Source organism: Physeter macrocephalus, chromosome 6, assembly GCF_002837175.3.
Source record: "Physeter macrocephalus isolate SW-GA chromosome 6, ASM283717v5, whole genome shotgun sequence".
In the NCBI taxonomy this organism is placed as follows: Eukaryota; Metazoa; Chordata; class Mammalia; order Artiodactyla; family Physeteridae; genus Physeter; species Physeter macrocephalus.
Window position 1 is genome coordinate 51,979,956 of NC_041219.1, and position 20,734 is coordinate 52,000,689.

Genomic DNA, 20,734 nt, shown 5'->3' on the forward strand with positions numbered 1-20,734 from the left:
ACTACCGTAAGAAATGAAAACGCCACCTTGCAGCCCAGCCTGCCCTACGAAAGGGGAGGGGCGAGTTGGAAGGTCGCGGCTCAGGGACAACTAGCGTCTGTGCGTTAAGTTAACAAGCTGGGTCCGCAGTCACTGGGCCATTTGCACCATGACGGCTCTCCACGCCTTCTCCTTGTCAAACTCCTTCAGGGGGCTTCTGGCCACCTGTGACTGAGACAGGCAAAGAGTTATTTGCCCCGGGCCACCCACACGGCAGGAAGCAGGCTCAGTTCCCTCTCCCTACTCTGCTGTCCCAGAGCCCCGGCACCTCCGGCCACAACCCAGAGCACATGTCCTCCGCCAGGGCGGGGCCTGGCCCGCGGGGTGGGCTCTGGATGCGGGGGTGGGAGGCTGCCGTGGTGAAGGCATCTCCAGGGGCGTGACACCAGGGGAGGGAGGACGCTTGAGGCAGCGGTCACCAAACAGGGAGGACAGCTGCCCAGCTCAGCCCCCCCTGAGCCCCCAGAACTGGCAGTTCTGGAACGTGGGGGGAGGATTCATTGGCCTGACGCTGCACCTTGGCGTCCTGCCACAGAACCAGGGGGACCTCACGTGGGACCCAGGGACAAAGCCAACCCCGCCGGGGACTGACCACAACCGGGTAAAAACAACAACCAAACGACGCCATATGAGAAGTGCACCGAAGGGAGAGGTGGAGCATGTAGGGTGGCTGAGGAAGGGCCGACGGCCGGAGTGCGTCCCCCAGGAAGGGCGGGAGCAGCCTCGTGGGGCGACAGGGTGACGAAGGCAGGAGGCTGGCCGCGCTGGACGTGTTGCAGGAGAGCAGGAGAGCAGGGCGTGGGACGGGGCGGGCCCGGGTGGTGGCTGGGCTGGAGGAGTGCCCGGTCCCCCCCAGGGTGGCCCTGGAGGGCCCTGCAGCAGCCTCCCCGGGACCCGGAGCATCGCGCACCGGGAGGACAGTGGGCAGGTCTGCCCAGTAAAAGCACCACAGTGGGCAGCTCGTGGGAGGAGCCTTTCAGCTGTGGGGGACAAGAGGCAGGGCCCGGGGAAAGTGCAGCGGCCTTGAGCCTGCCCGAGGGGCCGGCGTGGCCCTCAGAGCCCACCGGCCAGGGGCCGCCGACGCCGCGTCTGCAGTGGGCACCGTGACGAGCCGCGGGAGGGAAAGCGCTGTGGTCCATGCAGATGTTTGCCAAGTTCTCTTCTACATTTGTAAGAGTAGGACTGGCAGAGTTCGGTCCATACTACCTTTCCAGAAATGGATTTGTGTTTGCCTGGCTGGCTTAGAAAGCGTATAACGTATTGCACCTTTCCAAGATTTTTCTGGGGTGTTTTAGAAAATACGAAGCGACCCAACAGGTCTTGGAAGAAGCCAGCGCAGGTGGGCGTCGCTTTGCCCAGGGCCCTGGGAAGACAGCCCCGCTGGGACGGGACGGGACGGGACGGGACGGGGGGGGGAGGCACGCTCGCTCGGAGGCCACTCACCTCTCCCGCCGGGCGCCCCTGCGGGCCGGGCCGTGCGGCGTCCCAGGACGCGCCCGCCGGGACGGGACGGGACGGGACGGGACGGGGAGGCACGCTCGCTCGGAGGCCACTCACCTCTCCCGCCGGGCGCCCCTGCGGGCCGGGCCGTGCGGCGTCCCAGGACGCGCCCGCCTTGAAGCGCACGCACTGGAGGACCGTGGCCGTGTTGAGGCCCGCCTGCAGCAGCAGCTCCAGCAGCAGCAGCGGCGCGAGAGCGTCGTGGGGCTGCCGGGGGTGGGGACAGGCGGTGAGCCGCCCAGGGCCTCTCCTCCTGGCTCTCAGCCGCCCCCAGGCCCCCGCCGCGTGGGCCCGCTGCCCAGGGAGGCAACGCACAGGCTGCCCGGGCCGTGGCCCCGAAGCACAGAGCGTGAGCCCCGCAGCAGTCTGTGTGGAGCGGTTTCAGGCTCTCACTCCACTGTGCCCTGTTATGCCACCAGCCTGAGCAGTAACATTCTGTCTCAGTGAGAGAGAGTTGAGGGAATCACCTCTGCTCTGGGTTTAACAGAGGGACACAAAGATGACCCGCAGGCAGCCAAGCCCCGAGATGGTGCCGCTGCCCGGGTCAAGTCGTCCAGGCCTCCCAACAGCCACTCGGGTCCACGGCGGAGCCACTGAAACCACCCGTGGCCTCGCCGAGGGTGCCCAGATGGGGCGGAGGTCTGCCGTGGAGGCCCCGAGCCGGACGAGAGAGAGGGGCGGGGTCCGGGGCGGCGGGACACGGGCGCCGTCGACAGATCAGTCTCGAGGCTGGAGGGTCCGGCACTGGCTGCTGGTGAGGAGGGGTCTGCCCGGGACTAGAGGAAGCCCCAGTGGCTGCAAGGACATCCACAGAGCACTGGCCCCTCCCCACACTGCAGGGGTGTCCTTCCAGCCTCAGAAAAAAATACAAAACAATGCAACGCTAAGACAAAGAAGAACCCAGAAAATGTCACTGTTAAAAAAACCAAAAAGGCTCAACACCTCTGAAGTTTATGTGCACATTTAACCATGAGTCCAGTTTTTTTAAAAATGCAACATTGGGCTATCTAGAGCCAGGCAGGGTGATCCTACAATTCATATAGGGACCTCCCTGGTGGCGCAGTGGTTAAGAATCCGGCTGCCAACACAGGGGACACGGGTTCGAGCCCTGGTCCGGGAAGATCCCACATGCCGCGGAGCAACTAAGCCCGTGCGCCACAACTACTGAGCCCGCGCTCTAGAGCCTGCGAGCCGCAACTACTGAGCCCGCGTGCCACAACTATTGAAGCTCTGCGTGCCTAGAGCCCGTGCTCCGCAACAAGAGAAGCCGCCGCAATGAGAAAATGAGAAGCCCGCGCACCACAGCGAAGAGCAGCCCCCGCTCACCGCAGCTAGAGAAAGCCCACGTGCAACAGCGAGGACCCAACGCAGCCATAAATAAATAAATGGATGAATAAAGAAAGAAATAGCTAGCTAGCTAGCTAGTATTCATATAGAAGAGCTAGCAAGCGACAGAAGTGAGTCACCCCGAAACGCAGGGCAGCCGGCTGCGAGGCATCGGGCAGGCCAGGTGACAACACCCGGTGCAAACCTCCGGGGTGCACCTGGCGGCACAGACCGGCTGAGGGGGGACAGTCAGGGCAAAAACAGACGCAAACAGAGCGAAGCTCAGTGCGTGACAAAGGCAGAGTCTCAGACGACTGAGGAAAAGGTGGGCTTTTAAATAAACAGTGTTTGAACCACGAGCCATTTGAGGAAAGTCCGATGGGGCCCACTCCCTGTGCTGCACTCCAGGCTAAACTCCAGCGGAAACACGAGTACGAGCCTTTCCAATTGTGACTTAAAAGCTAGAGGCAATAAAGGAAAATACTGACAAATTTAACTACGTAAAAACAACAACGACAACAAAGCTTCCACGTGACAAAAATCACAACAGGCAGAGTGCAAACAGTTGCCAAGCCGAGGCTGCTGCTTGCATCTTCTGTGTCTGACGGAGGACTGGGCTCCCTGTGTTAGCAGCACTCTCAAAGCCCACTAGGAAATGGTCAAGAGACACGGACGGAGGTTATGGAGAAATGCAGCACCGTAGGCACAGTAAGAGGTCACTCGTTTTCAGAGAGATGCACGTAACAGCCCCACGCGAGGCTCTGTCTCTCACCTGTGTTACAAAGCCCAGCGTGGCAACCCTCCCCAGCTACGGAGAAGTGGGTGCTCTCATGCCGTTGGTGGGAGGGAAAACGGGAGCCCCCGGGAGAAATTAAGTTAAAAAAAGAAAGGTAAGGTGTAGAAGCGTGATTAGCGTGACCTGTTTTGTAGGAAAGAAGGAAAACAATAATATGCACTGTAGGTTGCCTGTAGAAGGAATCGGGGAAGCCGTGGATGGGACCACAACTCCTCTGAGTTTGCCTTTCGGATGATTTGACTTGAACCATGTGAAAGTTTTATATATTCAAAAATACTATTCAGAGGGAAAAAAAGCATCAGAGCCTAAAACTGAATACAAAGAGAAACCATTAAACTTGAGTGTGTAGCAGGACCACTCACAGAGGGGGATTCCTTCCCAGAGCACACGACCGCACCTCCGAGTGAGTACAGGGGGCCGTCCCTCACCCAGCAGGTGCACTGCTGTAGAGAACGGGCCCTGTAATTGTGAACACGTGTGTGTTGTCAGGCAAAATTAAGCAGTACCTATATTCAATGTTACCAGGATTTTTGGACTAACAGAAAAATGATGCAAATATAAAATAACAGAGGTTAAGGGGAAAAAAACCCTAGAATGTAAAATTTGAATTGGAAATAGCAATATACGTTAGGGATCTTTAAGTGGACATGTATTTCTCAGCTCTGTCCACTGACGGGGCTCAGGAGTAACGACGCCCCCGCAGGAGTGGGCACACGGCTCCCCTCCAGGGGCGAGGGCGAGACAGGGCAGGACCAGGCCCAGGTGAGCCCGGGCCATCTCAAGCGTCTGACGGGAGAGGATGATGTGCTGGCATCTGGGAGCCCAGGGGTGGGTCACCCGGAGCGTCAAAGAACAAAGGATGCGGCGCTCTGCCGACGAGGACAAGCACACGTCCTCCGCGGGGTCTCGGGCAGGCGCAGGTGTGAGCGGCCCGGCCTCCCCTGTGGCCCAGGCAGCGAGCAGCCCTCAGTGCTGCCCGCAGGCACCTCCGTCCCGCGAGGGGTCGCCTGCCTTCCGAGAGGCACCCCGGCAGCCGCTGCAAGCCGGCCAGGAGGGCAACACCAGTGCTCCTGCACTCGCTCCTGCGGACACCACTGCAAACCGATCCACAGCCGGGACCATCACCAGGACAACTGGCCTGGACTCCGAAAGGTCAGTGTCCTGGGGGAGAAAGCGGGAACCGTCCCGGATCCAAAGAGACCAGAGAGCAAGGGGTGACCCTCGAAGCTCTGAGAACCTCAGCCCACGAAGCATCTTCTCGGGATGGTCTGAGGGGACAATGTGCTGTCACCTAGTACGTCAGCCACCTCAGGTGTGCAGGAGACTTGAGATGCCAGAGCATCTAAGGGCGAAGGGTCACCTCAGTCCTCTGCCACTTGCTTTCAGATGCTTCTGGCAAACGATGGCCGAGTGTGCGCTCCACCCACCGTCAGCATAAACACGCACACGGACACACACGTAAACCGCCAGGGAGTCTCAGCGTTGACTGCATTAACCTTTCACCTCTTCTGTACGTTTGAAATTTCTCATGATAAACGTTTGGGGGCAAACGCTGTCTATACCGGAAACGCCGCGGGGCGTCTGCGGACTAACCTCACGTGGGCCCGAGCCTGCGGGGAGGACGCTGGACCCCCGAGAAGCCCCCTCAGAGGGGAGGCTCTCACTCCCCTCAGTTTACCCGGGAACCAGCGGGCCTCTCGTGAAACGGGACAAACGGTGACTCTAAAACGCAAGTGGATGGGAACAGGGCCGAGCAAATGGAAGGCGCCTGTCAAGAGGGGTGTCTGCGGGGGTGCTCAGGGCAGAGCAGCCCAGAGGAGAAGGACAGAAGCAGCTGAGCGGTCCCGGGCGGAACGGGCATCAGAGGACGGTGCACACACACCTCACTGTCCACGGAGAAAAGCCAATTAGCAGAAGCCGCTCCGTGCACGTCAGGCCGTGTGCAAAGCCAGCTCCGGCCATCGGCCCCGACGTGGCAGCGGCTCGGCGCTGCCCAGCGCCATCGGGTTTCTAGCGAGTTGAAAAGAAAAGAAAAGAACACCCACCTTGAAGGCTGGCGGGTAATCTTTGAAGACAGCCATGATTCTCATTACGCTGAAGGACAGGTACCCCGAGGCTGTGAACAGCAGCGGGGCCGCGAGGCTGCAGATGGCTATCAGCACCTCCACCTGGCGGGGAGCAGACAAGAGGGGGGCGTCGGGGTCTGGGAGCCGCCGCCCGGACAGGGCGCGGCCCGGCAATCACACAGCGGGGCTGACGAGCCGACGTGCGGCTGCGTCCAGCGTGGGGCACCCGCTGCGTCTCTGCGCTCGGTTTGCCCGTTAATTCCAAGCTCACCGTGTGTCTGGCGAGTTTTCTCAACTTAGGCGCAATTCGCTCTGTTGATAAAATAGCACTTAGGAACTGACGGCCTCTTCCAGTGCCCTCCGACCTGCTCCTGCGACCTCCCAAGGCCCTCCCGCCTCCGAGAGCGATGACTGGCCCAGAGGCCACGCAGGCCCAGGTGTCGGCTGAGCTCAGCACCAGCTCGGACGCTCACGCCGCAGGGCATTTGGGCCGGTTTAGCGACTGTCACTGTCCGACATCCACAGCCGGACAGGACGCCGCCTCTGCTGAGTCCCAGGAATCTCTCCCGACTCTTATGCCAAATGGGCCGTTTCTGCTTACTTCCACAGACAGCCCAGCCCTCGGACAGTCGCAAGGCCCCCGCAGGCCCGCAGCCCGCAGACGCCCCTCAGGTGCTCGCCCCCGACCCCGCCCAGCCCGGCAGGTCGCTCCGCGGGTGCCTGAACCCGGCCGGGCTTCACCTACCAGAGATCTGCTGGGACACTCTGCTGTCACGTGACTGACAATGGCACTTGGAAAACACTAAGAGCAAAGGAAAAAGAAGGGCTTCAGAGATGAGAGCCCAAGTCAGGTCCCAGACGTGCACCCTCCCGTTCTGGTTCGGGCCATCCTGGTCGCCAGGAGAGCCGGGGGTCCGTGCAAGAGAGGCAGAGCACCCTGGAACCCTCACACCTGCTCTCTCAGATGTGGCACCCGCCCCTAAATACTTGTGTGCGTGTCTCCTGCTCCGTCTCGATTCAGCACCGCACCGGGGAAACGTAACACTGACTCAACAGCTTCGTCCAAGGCAGGGTCTGTGTTCGAACTTGCAACTGTCCCGATGATGTCCTGGTCCAGCTGGGTCTGTTCCCAGCTCAGGACCCAATCGATGATCACGCTTCATGTTTCTTGTCAGTTCGCTGGCCTCCTTGATGGGGAGGCCTCAGCTGACCCTCAGCGGTGCCGCCTTCACGATGCCGCATTTCTGGAGGGAGCAACCGGCTGGCCGCTGGCAGGCTCGGTTGGACTCTCAGACTCAGGGCCCCTGGAGACACCGTGCCCCTGCCCACCATGTTTGACCACTGGGGGCTCCTCCGCTGGACAGCGTTCCTGTCCCTTTGTAATCAATAGATGCCTTTTCCCACTTATTTTAAGGAGCTTGACTTAGTTCTGCACGATTCGGGCACAGAGGGAAGCTCGGGGGAGCACAAGGTTTCCTCGAAGCTGCTGAGCGCTGGGCCCGGCCCCTGCCATCCACCTGCCCCCAGCGGGGGGCCCAGGCGCCCAGGGGCCCGCCGCCCCAGCCCAGCACAGCCTGCTGGGCCCAAGTGTGTCCGGGCCCCAGTTGCCCATCCACACGCCCACAAAGGAAAAGGAAATGCCCAGGCCCTTGGTGTGGGAGCACAAGGCACGGGAGCCTGTGGTTTCAGGGCATCACGTGACACGTGGAAACTCGGGTGCGCAGGGGCCCATCGCAGCTGCTCCAAGTGGATGTGTGGCCCACACCCAGCCGGCAGCACAGCCAAGGGGGGCCGAAGCCTGGGGGCCGTGTGTTCCCCGGGCCGCACTTCAGCTGAACGCTAAACAACGTTAAATTACGTAAGTCACCTCGGACTTACTTATAAAAGGATGAAAGGCCCATGTTTAGAACAGTGACCGTGTAGTCAGTAAGCACTTACCAAGCACCAGGTGCGGTGCTAGGCATTTACGGTAGTCGTATTCAATGTAAAATACCATAAATGTATTACATTTTAAAACGTATTATAAAACAATGTGAACGTTGTATGTTATGAAATAATAAAACAAGTATTTTTCAGGGAAACTAATACAAAAAACATAAAATAGTAGTAGCAGCTACCGCATCCCCGGTGCCGCAGTGGTTAAGAATCCACCTGCCAATGCAGAGGACACGGGTTCGAGCCCTGGTCCGGGAAGATGCCACATGCCGCGGAGTAACTAAGCCCGTGCGCCACAACTACTGAGCCTGCGCTCTAGAGCCCGCGAGCCACAACTACCGAAGCCCGCGCTTAGAGCCCGTGCCCCGCAGCGAGAGAAGCCACCGCGATGAGAAGCACGAGCACCGCAAAGAAAAGAGGAGCCCCCGCTCGCCGCAACTAGAGAGAGCCCGCGCGCAGCAACACAGCCAAAAATAAATAAATAAATTTATATTAAAATACAATAATAGCTAATCTGAGGGAGTAAATAGTATCACGATTATAAAAATACATCTGGGGCTTCCCTGGTGGCACAGCGGTTGCGCGTCCGCCTGCCGATGCAGGGGAACCGGGTTCGCGCCCCGGTCCGGGAGGATCCCACATGCCGCGGAGCGGCCGGGCCCGTGAGCCATGGCCGCTGGGCCTGCGCGTCCGGAGCCTGTGCTCCGCAACGGGAGAGGCCACAGCGGGGGGAGGCCCGCATACCACAAAAAAAAAAAAAAAAAATACATCTGTATGAGGTACTGGTATCCTCAAGCCAGTTTTAAAATAACAATAATAATAATAATAATAATACCAGCTAACATCCCGACTCATTTAATCCTCGGTTCCCAAATCGCCCTGGTCTGGGGCCCACGAGGACCTGGGAAGCATCTTGCTCGGCCCACCAGCGCCCACTCCCCACCCCCGCCCCTCCTCCTGCTGCTTTCCTGCCTGACTGCCCCGAAACTGAGCTCAAAGGTCGGCCACACTGACGAGGGCCACCCAGGGTGTACTCACGGCCACTAAGATCCAAAAGAACGTCACCGAAAGGTGCGGGCCTGAGATGGCGTCATCCACGTTCAGAGCGATGACCCCTCCAAGGATGGCGGAGACACCGGCGATCACCTCGATGACCTGGGGGCAGAGAGTGTCACCCAGGGGAACGGGCAGGCTCCCCGGGGTCCCTGGAAGGGGGCGGGGGTGCAGAGGGTCCTGTGAGTTCAGGGCAGAGCATCAGGGCGCCCCGTGCTGAGACGCTGAGGAAAACCTCCAAGGGGATATCAAAAACGCATACTTCCAACCCAAATTCGTGGGAAAGGGAAGGAAGAAGCTCCTGCCAATTCAAAGGAAGGTGGGAAAAGGCATAGAAAATAGGAAACAAAAAGATGGAAAGATAAATATGAAAGTGTCAGAAATTGCGCTCTGAGTGAACCAGCTCAATTCAAACGGCACCAACACTCTGTACAGAAACTGCCCAAATGTAAGGACGGAAAAGCTGGAAGAAGACGGAAAGATACACTGGGAAAATATTACCCAAGAGATAACTGATGTAGTTAACAATATATGTTCTATGGCAAAAGCCATTACTAAAGAGAGTTGCTCGTAATGATTTAAAAAAAAAAAAAAAATGAAAGAAGGAAGGAAGGAATCCTAAACTTTCGCGTACCTAAAAACCCAGGCTCCAAAACTCTATGGTGAAAAGCTACAGAATTACAAAGACAAATCGATAATGCCCACAGATTGGGAGGTTTTTAACAGATCTTTCAGTAATAGAACGAGTAGACTAAAAAATTTTGGAGAGGACATAAACGAGTGAAAACACAATTAACATATGATCTAGGCACACGTTGAGAGTAAAAGGGGGTGTACTGTCAACCAGGACAGGTCGTGTACCAGGGACACGCCTACACCATATTTATCTAGTACTCCCCCCACAATGAAATAAAATAAGGAGAAAGAAAAGCTTTCCTTACGGAATAGGATTTCAGGACCCGAGCGGGAAATGTCACTTCATACACAACGTTGGTGCTCTCAGAGATGGAGGCCTGAAAAGAAACAAAAGCTCATCACAGGGGTGGCCGTCTGTCCAGGCCGTCGCTCGGGTGATGGTCTGAAACGTGAGCATCTGGGAGACGCTCCTGGATCTTCAGGCTTCAGCGCGAACGCTCAAACACGGATCTTCTCGTTGCATGTGAAAATGTGTCTGATTGCTGAAGTCCTAGTCTACAAGGTGATACTTTAGGTGGACTTGGTCTCTGCGTGTAACACTACTGGGGGGTGGGGGTGGTGTTACTTGATCAGGGTCAGGCCGTGGAGGAGATGGTGCTGCATCCCCGGGTGTGCCTCCCCGGGGCCGCTGGCCTCTCGCCCCGCAGCCACGTCTGCAGCGCAGCCGTGCCTCAGGCTAGACCGACCTTCTGCTTGCAGTGCGCCTCGCCGGACCTCGCAGATATGATCACCGTGGCCGCCATGAAAAGCTCCAGCAGAAGCAGCAGAATCAGGTTGAAATTGATCTGCCAAAGGAGAACACATACGTCTGTAAAAGCGGCTTCTTCACTTTCATCCCTGAAACGTGCACAGTCTCACGAAGGGGCTTAGACGCCTCTTCAAAGTCTTGGCAACTTTTCTGTCCAAAGCCAGATGCCAGGCACACACCTCTGACTGACGTATATCTTTCTGTTTGTTGGTTGGTGGGTTTTTTGGTTTTTGTTTTTTGCGGTACGCGGGCCCCTCACTGTTGTGGCCTCTCCCGCCGCGGAGCACAGGCTCCGGACGCGCAGGCTCAGCGGCCATGGCTCACGGGCCCAGCCGCTCCGCGGCATGTGGGATCCCCCCGGACCGGGGCACGAACCCGCGTCCCCTGCAACGGCAGGTGGACCCCCAACCACTGTGCTACCAGGGAAGCCCGGTTGGTGGGTTTTTGATTTTAAATTATTGTTGGCTCAAGGGCGGGATTTGGCCCTCGGGTTGTAGTCTGCCCTGATCTCAACCTTCCTTGGTGGTTGGTCTCTCCTGGGCATTTACTCTAAAGGGATGAAAGCTTACGTTCACACCAAAATCTGCCCACGTTTATAGCAGCTCTGTGCATGATTGTCCCAAGCAGAAAACACCAGGGGGCTGGGGGTTCCGGAGCTGATGCGTGTCCTGACGGTTGCCAGTCACAGAAATCCATGCCTGTGTTTAAACCCACAGGACGATACACCAGCGAAGTTGATTTAACTGTGTGATATAAAACCAACCAATCGGGGCTTCCCTGGTGGCGCAGTGGTTGAGAGTCCGCCTCCCGATGCAGGGGATGCGGGTTCGTGCCCCGGTCCGGGAAGATCCCACATGCCGTGAAGCGGCTGGGCCCGTGAGCCATGGCCGCTGAGCCTGCGCGTCCGGAGCCCGTGCTCTGCAATGGGAGAGGCCACAACAGTGAGAGGCCCGCGAACCGGAAAAAACAAACAAACAAACGAACAAACAAAACAACCAATCAGGAATTCCCTGGCAGTCCAGCGGTTAGAACTTGGCACTTTCGCTGCCATGGCCAGGTTCAATCCTTGGTCGGGAAACAAAGATCCCATGCAGCGCGGCCAAAAAAATAATAAAATAAAATAAAACCAACCAATCGAGAGCCGCTATGGGCCTCTCCCGCCACCTGCCCCAATCACCTGGGCAGCCCCTCCGCCCTGAGCCCACCGAGATTATTCACGCTGGCAGGTCTGAGCCTGCTCACCCTGCTGCACATCTCTCCCAGTGGAAACCCCAGTGAAGGCTCCTGCCCACATGTCCCCTCTCCCTGCCTCCTGACCGGCCCTGGGGCCCCCTTCTCTTGGGACCTGTGATAAACTGCCTTTGCAGTGGCAGTCGTCTCCTGATCTCTTGGCCTCACTATACCCTCAATGATGATTTTTTAAAATTCTACATTTAAAAACAAATGCAACTAATAAGTTGGATCTACAGAACTGTACATGCAAAATAAAACATAGAATTTTCATTCTTTTGTAGCATTTGTGTAGCACTAACAAAAATTGACCATCTATTAGGCCACAAAACAAACCCTGGTAAATTCTGAACAATCAATACATTATAGGTTGTACATTCTGACCCTAATGTAGTGATATTAGAAACCAATAATAAATGGGTGACTTTTTAAGATAATCCCACATGTCTGTTTCATCAGGGTTCTAGGCAGAGACTGACAACCAGAAATACAAAGTGAGGTTAACAGAGCAAAACCAGTTCTTCGAAAAGACTGATAAGAGATACAATAGAGATATAAATTACATTTCAGAATGAAAAGGAGAAATAACTAAAATATTTGGCTTGAATTAAAAACAGTGAGCAAGGGCTTCCCTGCTGGCGCAGTGTGTGAGAGTCCGTCTCCCGATGCAGGGGATGCGGGTTCGTGCCCCGATCTGGGAAGATCCCACATGCCGTGGAGCGGCTGGGCCCGTGAGCCATGGCCGCTGAGCCTGTGCTCCGCAACGGGAGAGGCCACAACAGTGAGAGGCCCGCGTACCGCCAAAAAAAAAAAAAAAAAAATAGCAAGATTATGAACGACTATAAACTAATAATTTCGAAAACATGCATGATATGGATAAACTTTTGAAAAAAATATAAAACCCTAAATTTGACACAAAAAGAGACAGAAAACTTCAACACTAATAATGAAAGACCACCCCTCACCAACAGCCCTGGATGGAGATGATTTTACAGGTGAGTTCTACCAAACTTTCTAGAAGCAGTGACTTCTTATCATATCAAGGTTTTGCAAAAAAACAAAAAAAGAGATAAGAGCTGCCTCGTTCATTTCATGAGACCAGTATAACCCTGGTTCTAAAACCGGACGAAGTGGACTTCCCTGGTGGCACAGTGGTTAAGAATCCACCTGCCAATGCAGGGGACACAGGTTCGATCCCCGGTCCAGGAAGATCCCACACGCCGCAGAGCAACTAAGCCCATGTGCCACAACTACTGAGCCTGTGCTCCAAAGCCCACGAGCCACAACTACTGAAGCCTGCGCACCTAGAGCCCGTGCTCCACAACAAGAGAAGCCACTACAATGAGAAGTCCGCGAGTAGCAACAAAGACCCAAAGCAGCCAAAAATAAATTTAAAAAAAAAACTTGTTGGAAACTCTTTAGATACAACCTATTTAAAGTCAGGAATAAGACAGAGTCCCACGGTAGCAGAAGTCCTGGCCAAAGCGATAGAGAAAAAGGAACAAGAGGGTTAGACTGAACAGGAGCGTTTAAACTGTCGTTATTTGCAGACGACAGGGTGACCTACATAGAGAAACCAACATAACCTACAGAAAACTCGGAGGATACGAGTCCAGCAAAGCTTCCAGGCACAAAGTCCACTTATAAAAATCCATTTTTAAAAACCGGTACAATATGAATAAGGTCTAAGTTAACACGTGCCAATGTCAGTTTCCTGATTTGACCACGTAAGATGCTCTCATCGGGGAAAACTAGATGAAGGATACACAGGAATCCTCTGTACTATTTGTGCAAATTCTTTCCAGTCTCAAATATTTCAAAATAAAGAAAAAATGAAAATCAGTAGCCTCTCTCTGCACTAGCAATAAGCCATCTAAAAATATAATTTAATAAATAAGACACCATTCACACTAGCAACACATCCGTCAATCATCTAGGGATTATCTAACCAAGAATGCACGGAACTTTCCAACCCTAATAAAGGACAGAGATGATGTGAGTAAGAAGAGAGACAGTCTATGGCCTCAGTGGGATGACTCCACACAATAAAGATGTCAATTCTCACAAAATTACTCTGTAAATATCAAGTAATCGTAATAGAATCCCAGCTGTATTTTTTGAGGGACTCAATAAACTTATCCTGAAATGTATTTGAACTAAGAGCTGTCAGCTTTGAAGAAGGAAGACAACTGGAGTCACGAAGCCACAATAAAAAGCATGGGGTCGAGCAGCTCGCGGGGGAACCTGACACAGTGTGACAGACAGCAAGTGCTGCGGCTCACAGGAAGAGACCCCTGATTTAGGACAAGCCAAGGACGGGAAGGAAGCCCAAGAGGGCAAACACCCAGGAAGAGGGGCTCAAAAGTACGAGTGATCAGAGAGTGTGACCTGAGTAACAGCAAGCCACAGCACCGTCATCAGACGGGAAAACGGGGGCTGTTGGGGACGCCAGGTATGGCAAAGGCTATGGGACCTGGCAGCCTCCCGCTGGCGGTGAGGGTGTGTCCTGGGCTTAGCTGAATCCAGGTGGACTCACGCCCCTCCCCGGCCTACGAGGACCCCGAAGACACGTGCCCACGTCGGCCCGGTTGTGGAAGGGGAGCATCGGAGGCCGTGGAGCTGGATCCTTCCCTAAAGAAAGTGGTGCCCACGGCGGACATGCAGCAGCCAAGGCAGGGATGGCAGGTGGGAAAGAGGGAGCAGAGACTCTACGGCGAAGCCCCGCGTAGCTGTCCCCAGGGCGGAGGTTCAAGTCCAGCGCCCGGCCCAACAGGGAGACAGGGGAGGGGAGCAGCCCCTTTCCTGAGTGGCCTCACGCTGCAGAGTTTCCTGTTTCACCATTTGTGACCTTGTGTTTGGACCCCGGTGGTCCTGACACCGTGGTCCTGGGGTCCTTCCATGTGTTTAGGCGTCCGAGCTTCGTGTCCTCCACACGGCCTGGCTGGACCTTTGAGGTGGCAGAAGGGTCTGGTTAATGGCGGGCTCTGGCGCTGGGGCCTGGGTTGGGGGACGATGCAGGTCTAGCTCCAGGGGAGGCCATCCAGTAGGAGGAGGCTGTGTACATGAAGCTGCATGCACCTTTCACAATTTCTTCACCCACTTTGTGCCCTTGGGGGCACCATCCTAGGTAGTGGACGTTGGATTATCTGTTTCGGTTTGGGGTTTTTGCCACGATCCACAGGGCCGCTAGGAACACACCGCCTGGTCACATGTGTGCGTGTCTCTCCAGGGTTTGTGCCATGGGGCTCCCCAGTGTATGTACTTCTTCAGAAAGGACCTGCAAATTCCAGACTTTGCCATAGAGCCTACAGCAGCGCGTCGGAGTTGCCAGATGTGAGGGAACCACCCTGGGCTCCTGCCCGTCCCAATGCTGGAAATGGCATCTCCTGTGGCTTTCAATGCCTTCCTCTGATTACTAGCGCGGCTCCGAGCTGCGCGTTGGCACCGTGGTTTCCTGCTGGTGGGCGCCCGGCGCGGTCCCCTGCTGCCCTTGACTTTCTCCCGAGGCTCCTCACGTACCCTGGGACCGGCCGGCCACTCCAGGAGAACGTGTCCCCTTCCGTACACAGTGTGCTCCTTGTGTCTGCGGGACGACTGGCCGCGGCTTCGTGGTGGGCGGGCCGGGGGCAGGGCCCCCCCAGGGTGGTCACGGCTGCGCTGCGGGCCGGGGCTGCGGCCGCGCACGTGGGGCTGCCTGGGCCGACCGGTCAGGGGCGGCTCTCCTGTCCTGCTGGGACGGCTGTGGGGTGCGGGTGAGTCCCCAAACACGTTCTTCAAGGGGGCTCTACCCCGGCCCTTGGTCACCACCTAAACCTGCTGGATCCTGCCTGCAGGCGCACTTGCTCTGGACCCATGGGACAGGCGCCCACTTCCGCGTAGGGTTTCCTTGGTAAAGAAGCATCGTAATTCTCAGCGAGGCTTTATGATTTTCTACAAGTGCCTCCAGACTTTTTGTTAGGTTTATTCCCAGGAACTTTATAAAATGATACCTGTAATTAAATAATAACATTTTCCAAAATCTCTGTTTCTGGCACAAACAATTGTTTTACATTGATTTTCACATCCAGCAACCATGCTACGTGGGCTTGATAATCCAAATGTCAAGAAAGCAGAAAATCGTCTCTTCTGCAGAAGAGGGCAGCAAGGTGCTCCTTTCAGAGCCGCGTGTCTGTCCGTTTTTCATGCCCTAACACGCCTGGCTGAGACATCCTCGGGCCACCACATCCTTTTCCCGATCTTAAAGAAAACGTGTTGAACACAGAGCAGAGGCACCTCTGATCAGGTCCCGTTTCCTAGAGATTCTTTTTCTGCTGCATTGGAATTGAAATGACAAGACTCTTCCATTTTTCTTAACGGAACATAAAGTAACAGGGCAACTTACGTCAGCAGTATCGCAGATCTGATGAAAGATGTTATTACATTACCGTTAATGTTTAAGAACTGTTGTGAAAGAGATACAAAAATCAGTGAATTCGCCCACTGAAATCAGTGAGAGCGTTAAAGGCGATTCTTTCCTTCAGAAGCCTAAATGAAATTCTCAAACTCAAGAGCTACGATACACATTTCCGGTGTAACTACCCAGCACATAGCTCACTAACGCCAGCTCCGAGCCCACAGGGCTCAGCAGACCCAGCGGGGCCAGAGCCCTCGGCTCCTGTGACCCCGGGAGGACCCACGTGGCTTTCCAGGGACTCACATCTACTGCTGACGGGTTCAGGACAAGTTTGCATCCAAACCAGATCAAACACGTCGTGGTGACAGCAAACGTGGACACAAACAGTATCTGGAAGTTGGGAATCTGGAAGGCAAGACAGGAGGGGTTTCGTTCTCCTTTGTGTGAAGAAAGAAACCAAGTGACATTCAACCACGTGACCGGGCATTAATCACCCATCCCAAGGATGGGGCGCCTAGAGTCAGCTGGGGGGATGCCTGCGAGCTCGGGCCCCTCCGCCCTCCTGGGGGCAGAGGGAGGGGGTGAAGGAAGCCCCCCGGTGCGGGGGCAGGGCTGCAGAGGGCGCGGACAGAAGGCTGGACTCACCGCGCTGGCGTTTCTCCTCCAGACAGCAAAGCTCACTATGGCTGAGGGGATACACTGAAAAGAGAGAGCAGGTGAGTGGCCCTGCTGGTCACTCTGCGTCCTGAAAACCCACACGGCCCGAGGCATGTCCCCCTCCGTCCGACGCAGTGGGCCCTCTCGACGCTGAAGGGTCCTGGGTCTTTCAAAATAATTATTCTGGAAAGAGTTTTAATTGTTCTGATGATGAAAAAGACACCGAAATGAAGACTGTCCTAGCTGGACGCGCTTAGAAGCGGATGTAGCTTCCTGTGGCCCGAGACCAGGCGCGTCTTGGTAAGAATCACGCAGAAAGGGGAAACCATCTGCGTGTGAAGGAGCAGAAATGCTCAGGGGCCCCAGAGCCCCCGGGGTCCTTGTCAGAGGTCCCCACTGCGTCCCCGGAGCCGAGGACAAGGGAGAGGGCCAGCCTGGAGTCAAGGCGGGGGGCAGCTGCGGGGCCAGCCTGGGTCCCGGGGGCCATGCCGGTGTCGCTCTTGCAGCGACGGGACCTCCCTGCCCAGACCCTGCAGTGGGAGGTGGTGGTGGGGGAAGGTGAGCCCAGCAGGGGTCGGATGGGGGCTGGGCACCGACGGAGGAGCCAGTGGGCCACGTGACTGGTCTCCCTAGCCTGTCACCCCTGGGGGTGAGGGACGCAACCGAAGATTTTGCTGGGACATCGGCCTAGGTCAGCGTGGCCCTGGAGCCATCTGAGTCAGAGGTCAGAGGTCCCTGTGACCCCCAACCAGGGCTGCTCCATTGGTGAGCACAAAGGGCCACCTAGGGGGTTCCAGAGAGAAGGGCAGGAAACGGGTCAAATTCTTTCAAGGGGTTTTCTTCTAAGGGAGTGGAAGCTGGGCAACCTGTGGCGGCGGGTACAGGGTAAGGGCAGCTGCACCTGTCTTGCGTTTTCAGACATTTGGGGATGCTGACAGGGCTGGAACAGGAGAGCAGATGGGCGAGAGGGCCCCCCCAAACCCCAGGGGATGTGCCCTGTGCTTGAGCTGCTGGGAGTCACTGGTCGTCTCCCCGTGAGGACTGGTGGCTCCCCAGGCCTCGGCTCTGAGCCCAGAAGCAGGTACAAGCTTCGGGGAGGGGTGGGGGCGCGGCCCCCAAACCACGGAGGGGCTTCCCTGACGGCTCATGGGGCAGCCCGGGGCAGGACGCAGCTGCGTGTTGGAGATCAAAGGGCCGTTTCTTGCCCTGGAGTCTGTGGGGTAAGATAGACTTGCCTCATTGATCATTCTCAAAAGCAACAGATGCTATTCGAAGCCAAAGTATAGCAAGAGAGTTTGAATGAGGAGCGAGTGACAGCAACGGGTGTATCGCAGAGCAAAAAACCCAGGTGCATAACCTCAAACATGAGTGCCGACACAGGACTGCTACTCACTGAACCTGCAGCACAGCGTAGGTAATCCATCTCCAAAGGAAACACGTTTCCCAGGTAGAGGGAAAACCCCGAGGTCACAATCAGGCAGCTCTGCAAAACAGCAGCACGAATTCGGGTGACAACGCAGTCAGGCCTGAAGCTCAGGAGGCTGAACGACTAGCCCTCTGACTCCAACTTAACTCTGCACAACACCGACATCCACGCCTGGATCCCGCCGGACCTCACCCCGCCCTGCAGGACGGCAGCCGCCCACCCTCCCCCAGGGGCAGGGTATGGGCATCTACACTTACCTGGGGGACAGGAGACTCTGTCAAAATTCAAAGCAAGAAATGGCAGCTCCACTCCCCAGAAAATGCCTTCACCCCACATGTGCAATTTCAGGGACCTCGGGGCCCCCCAGGTCCAGGCACAGAGCCGAGCACACAACCCCATCCTGCTCAAAGCACCGGAGCTGGAAACTCTCTGCCCAGGGCGAGGCCGTGGGGTCGAGGTCACTGGTATAAGGTCGCTCAGACCGGGTGTGGCGGAGGACCGCGCGCAGCCCGTGGAATGGGGGCGCTGGGGTGCGCGGGCCCGGGGCCGGGGGAGGCCAAGGCGCACCCCTCAGGGAGAAGAGGGCAGCGGACCAAGGGCTGTGGCCGCGGGCCGCTGCGGGCGACAGAGTCCAGGACCCGGGAATGAGAGGAGGCTGAGCGGCCGCCCACCATCCACCCGGGGGCTGCAGGGAGAAGTGTCCTCTTCAACCCACACGGTGGGAGTTCCCGTCTCGGTGGCACAGGGTAGCGGCTGGGGGGAGGGCGGGCAGGACCACCAGGGTGCCGCGGGGCTGGCCCGCAGAGCCCAGGGCCCAGGGAGGGGCAAGGCCCCAGCCCGGCTCCTGGATCTCGGCCCCCGGCACGCTGACCCCCGAGCTCCCGCCCACAGAGAGGCGCGTCCAGTGGCCAGCCCAGGTGACCGCGCCCGCTCGGGCCAAAAGGGCTTCTTCTGTCGTCCAAGTGCTTATCCAAGCATATCGGAAGGGAGACGTCCCGGGACCCCAGGCAAGGTCCCCTCAGGCCTGCCCCCTCCTCCCTGCTGGCCCTGGCCCCTGGCCCCTCAGCCTTCCCTGGTCCCATGGCCCTGGACTCCTGCCTCAGGACACCGTCCTGCTGTCCACCCCGCCAGAGGCCCGTCCTGCGAGCGCGGCCCCTCCTCCCCACCTCTGCAGACCCCCAGGAGGTGAGGGTCGTGGAGGCCGCCCTGGTACAACACGTGAGCCGGCAGGCTCAGCGTGGGCCCTGGGCTGTCCGACCCCTGCCAGGACACAGAGCAGCCACAGCCCAGAGGCCAGCAGGGCCAGCAGGACAGAGCCTCACCAACTGAGGAGAATAACTCAAAGAGCACAGCAAATAAGCACATCAGCACCCGTGAGTCTCTCAGAGGCGGAAGTAACCCGGGGCTGCTCTTCCCCAGGCCATCTGGGAACAGCACCCAGGCAGCGGACCCCAGAGGGGACGGTGTCTCCGTGGGCCTGGCGCGGAGCTGCTCACCCCCATCAGCACGGAGAAGACCCACGTCTTGCGGCTGAAGCACGGGGGCAGCCTGGAAGACAGCTGAAGGTCACTGGGCTTGGTGTCCGGGGCGTAGCTCCCCGCATCCGGCCGCCCGCGCTCCAGTGGGGGCATCCGGTCGTAGCCCAGCTCCTCCCGGGACATGGCGCTGCCGGGGGGCAAAGGCTGACATTAGCGGCCACAGCGCCGCACTCACCACACCGCCACTTATTTATTTGTGATAAGATTACAAATTTCACTTCCGATCACTCTGAAAAAACTCCCCAAGAGGTGATTTTCAATAAATACTTGTTTTTGAGTTGTTTTCAGTAAAAGAAATATCATTTGTATAGAAGTACTGTAAGAAGAAAATAAGCAGTTAATTCCACAAGTGAATAAAATCACTTTCCCAGGAAAACAAACCTGAACGGTCTAGATTCACAGCAGGACTTTAGGCTTTAAGTACTTCGCCCTCTCCCCACCCCCCTCAATTTCACTTCCACTGGCAGCTTCATTCATGAGTCCCACGATGTGCTGGCGACTCCAAACTCAGGGTGGTAACTGGACAAGAGATCACAGATGTGCTCTACACGAGGGTTTCCCGTCTGCACACTTACCTCTGCGGCGGTTCTGGTGTGGGAATGCCGGTCTCTGGGTGAGGGGCTCCTGTTACCGAGTCACCCTGCCTTGGGTGTCCAGCAAGAACTATTCACAGATGGAACAAAAGCCCGGCAGAACTGCACTTAAGCCAGGCAAGGAGGACCGCTTCCTGAATTTCAATGAGGACATGAAGCGAGGGATCCTGGAAAGTTCTTGGTTGGTTGTATAACTGCTGGCCCAGAGTTCCCCTCCGTTCTGTGCCAACCCCGCCAGGAGCAGAGGGGCCTAGTCAGGTCCCCTGGAGGCAGACAGGTTGCAGGCGCTGGGGTGGGCGTCTCGGAAGAAAAGGTGTACCCGACCACAGAACTGCACCAAGCACAGGATCCTGGCGGGCCCGAGGGCCGGGTACCTGTTTTGGAAACAAACACATTTTTATCCAAAGCCTTATTCTCCATCCTTTCTGGCAGCCCTTTTCCATCCCCTGTGATCACACAAGGAACACCTCCTTCACAAGGTCTCACACACATCTGCGCTCAACATGGCTGACCTGGCCCTTGAACTGCTTGGGATTCTGGCCCGCGGGTTCCTGTGGGCAGCGCCGGGTCCCGCTGTGCCCTTTCTTTCTGCTCACCAAGCAGAGGGAAAGGACGGGAGGGCACTTCGCCCAGAGACACTGGCGCCCCACAATTACAGCACCAGTCTTTAGCTCACAGGAGCGCTTAAATGGCTCAAACCAAAGCATTCTGCAAAGCCGGCTCCTCAGACCACAAGCC

At 56.8% G+C, this 20,734-nt stretch overlaps 1 protein-coding gene across 1 annotated transcript; it reads right to left on the reverse strand.

Moving 5' to 3' along the window:
• Positions 1-129: 129 nt before the first annotated feature.
• MLC1 (modulator of VRAC current 1) lies at positions 130-19,514 on the reverse strand. The gene is made up of 11 exons (XM_007126774.2): positions 19,362-19,514; positions 17,833-17,922; positions 16,428-16,481; positions 16,086-16,187; positions 10,098-10,196; positions 9,657-9,728; positions 8,701-8,817; positions 6,473-6,529; positions 5,707-5,829; positions 1,597-1,746; positions 130-204 (listed from the first exon to the last, which is right to left on the reverse strand). The coding sequence occupies exons 1-11, from the start codon at positions 19,494-19,496 to the stop codon at positions 130-132; spliced, it is 1,074 nt and encodes a 357-aa protein (XP_007126836.2). The 5' UTR covers positions 19,497-19,514.
• Between the last annotated feature and the right edge of the window lie 1,220 nt (positions 19,515-20,734).

Coding starts and splice junctions, on each gene's coding strand:
- MLC1 (XM_007126774.2), bottom strand. CDS start 19,496: ATGCCCCCACTGGAGCGCGGGCGGCCGGATGCGGGGAGCTACGCCCCG. Junction 17,923..19,361: donor TCTTCTCCGTGCTGATGGGG/GTGAGCAGCTCC, acceptor GCTGTTTTGCAG/AGCTGCCTGATTGTGACCTC. Junction 5,830..6,472: donor AGTGTCCCAGCAGATCTCTG/GTAGGTGAAGCC, acceptor GCTCCCCGCCAG/GTGGAGGTGCTGATAGCCAT.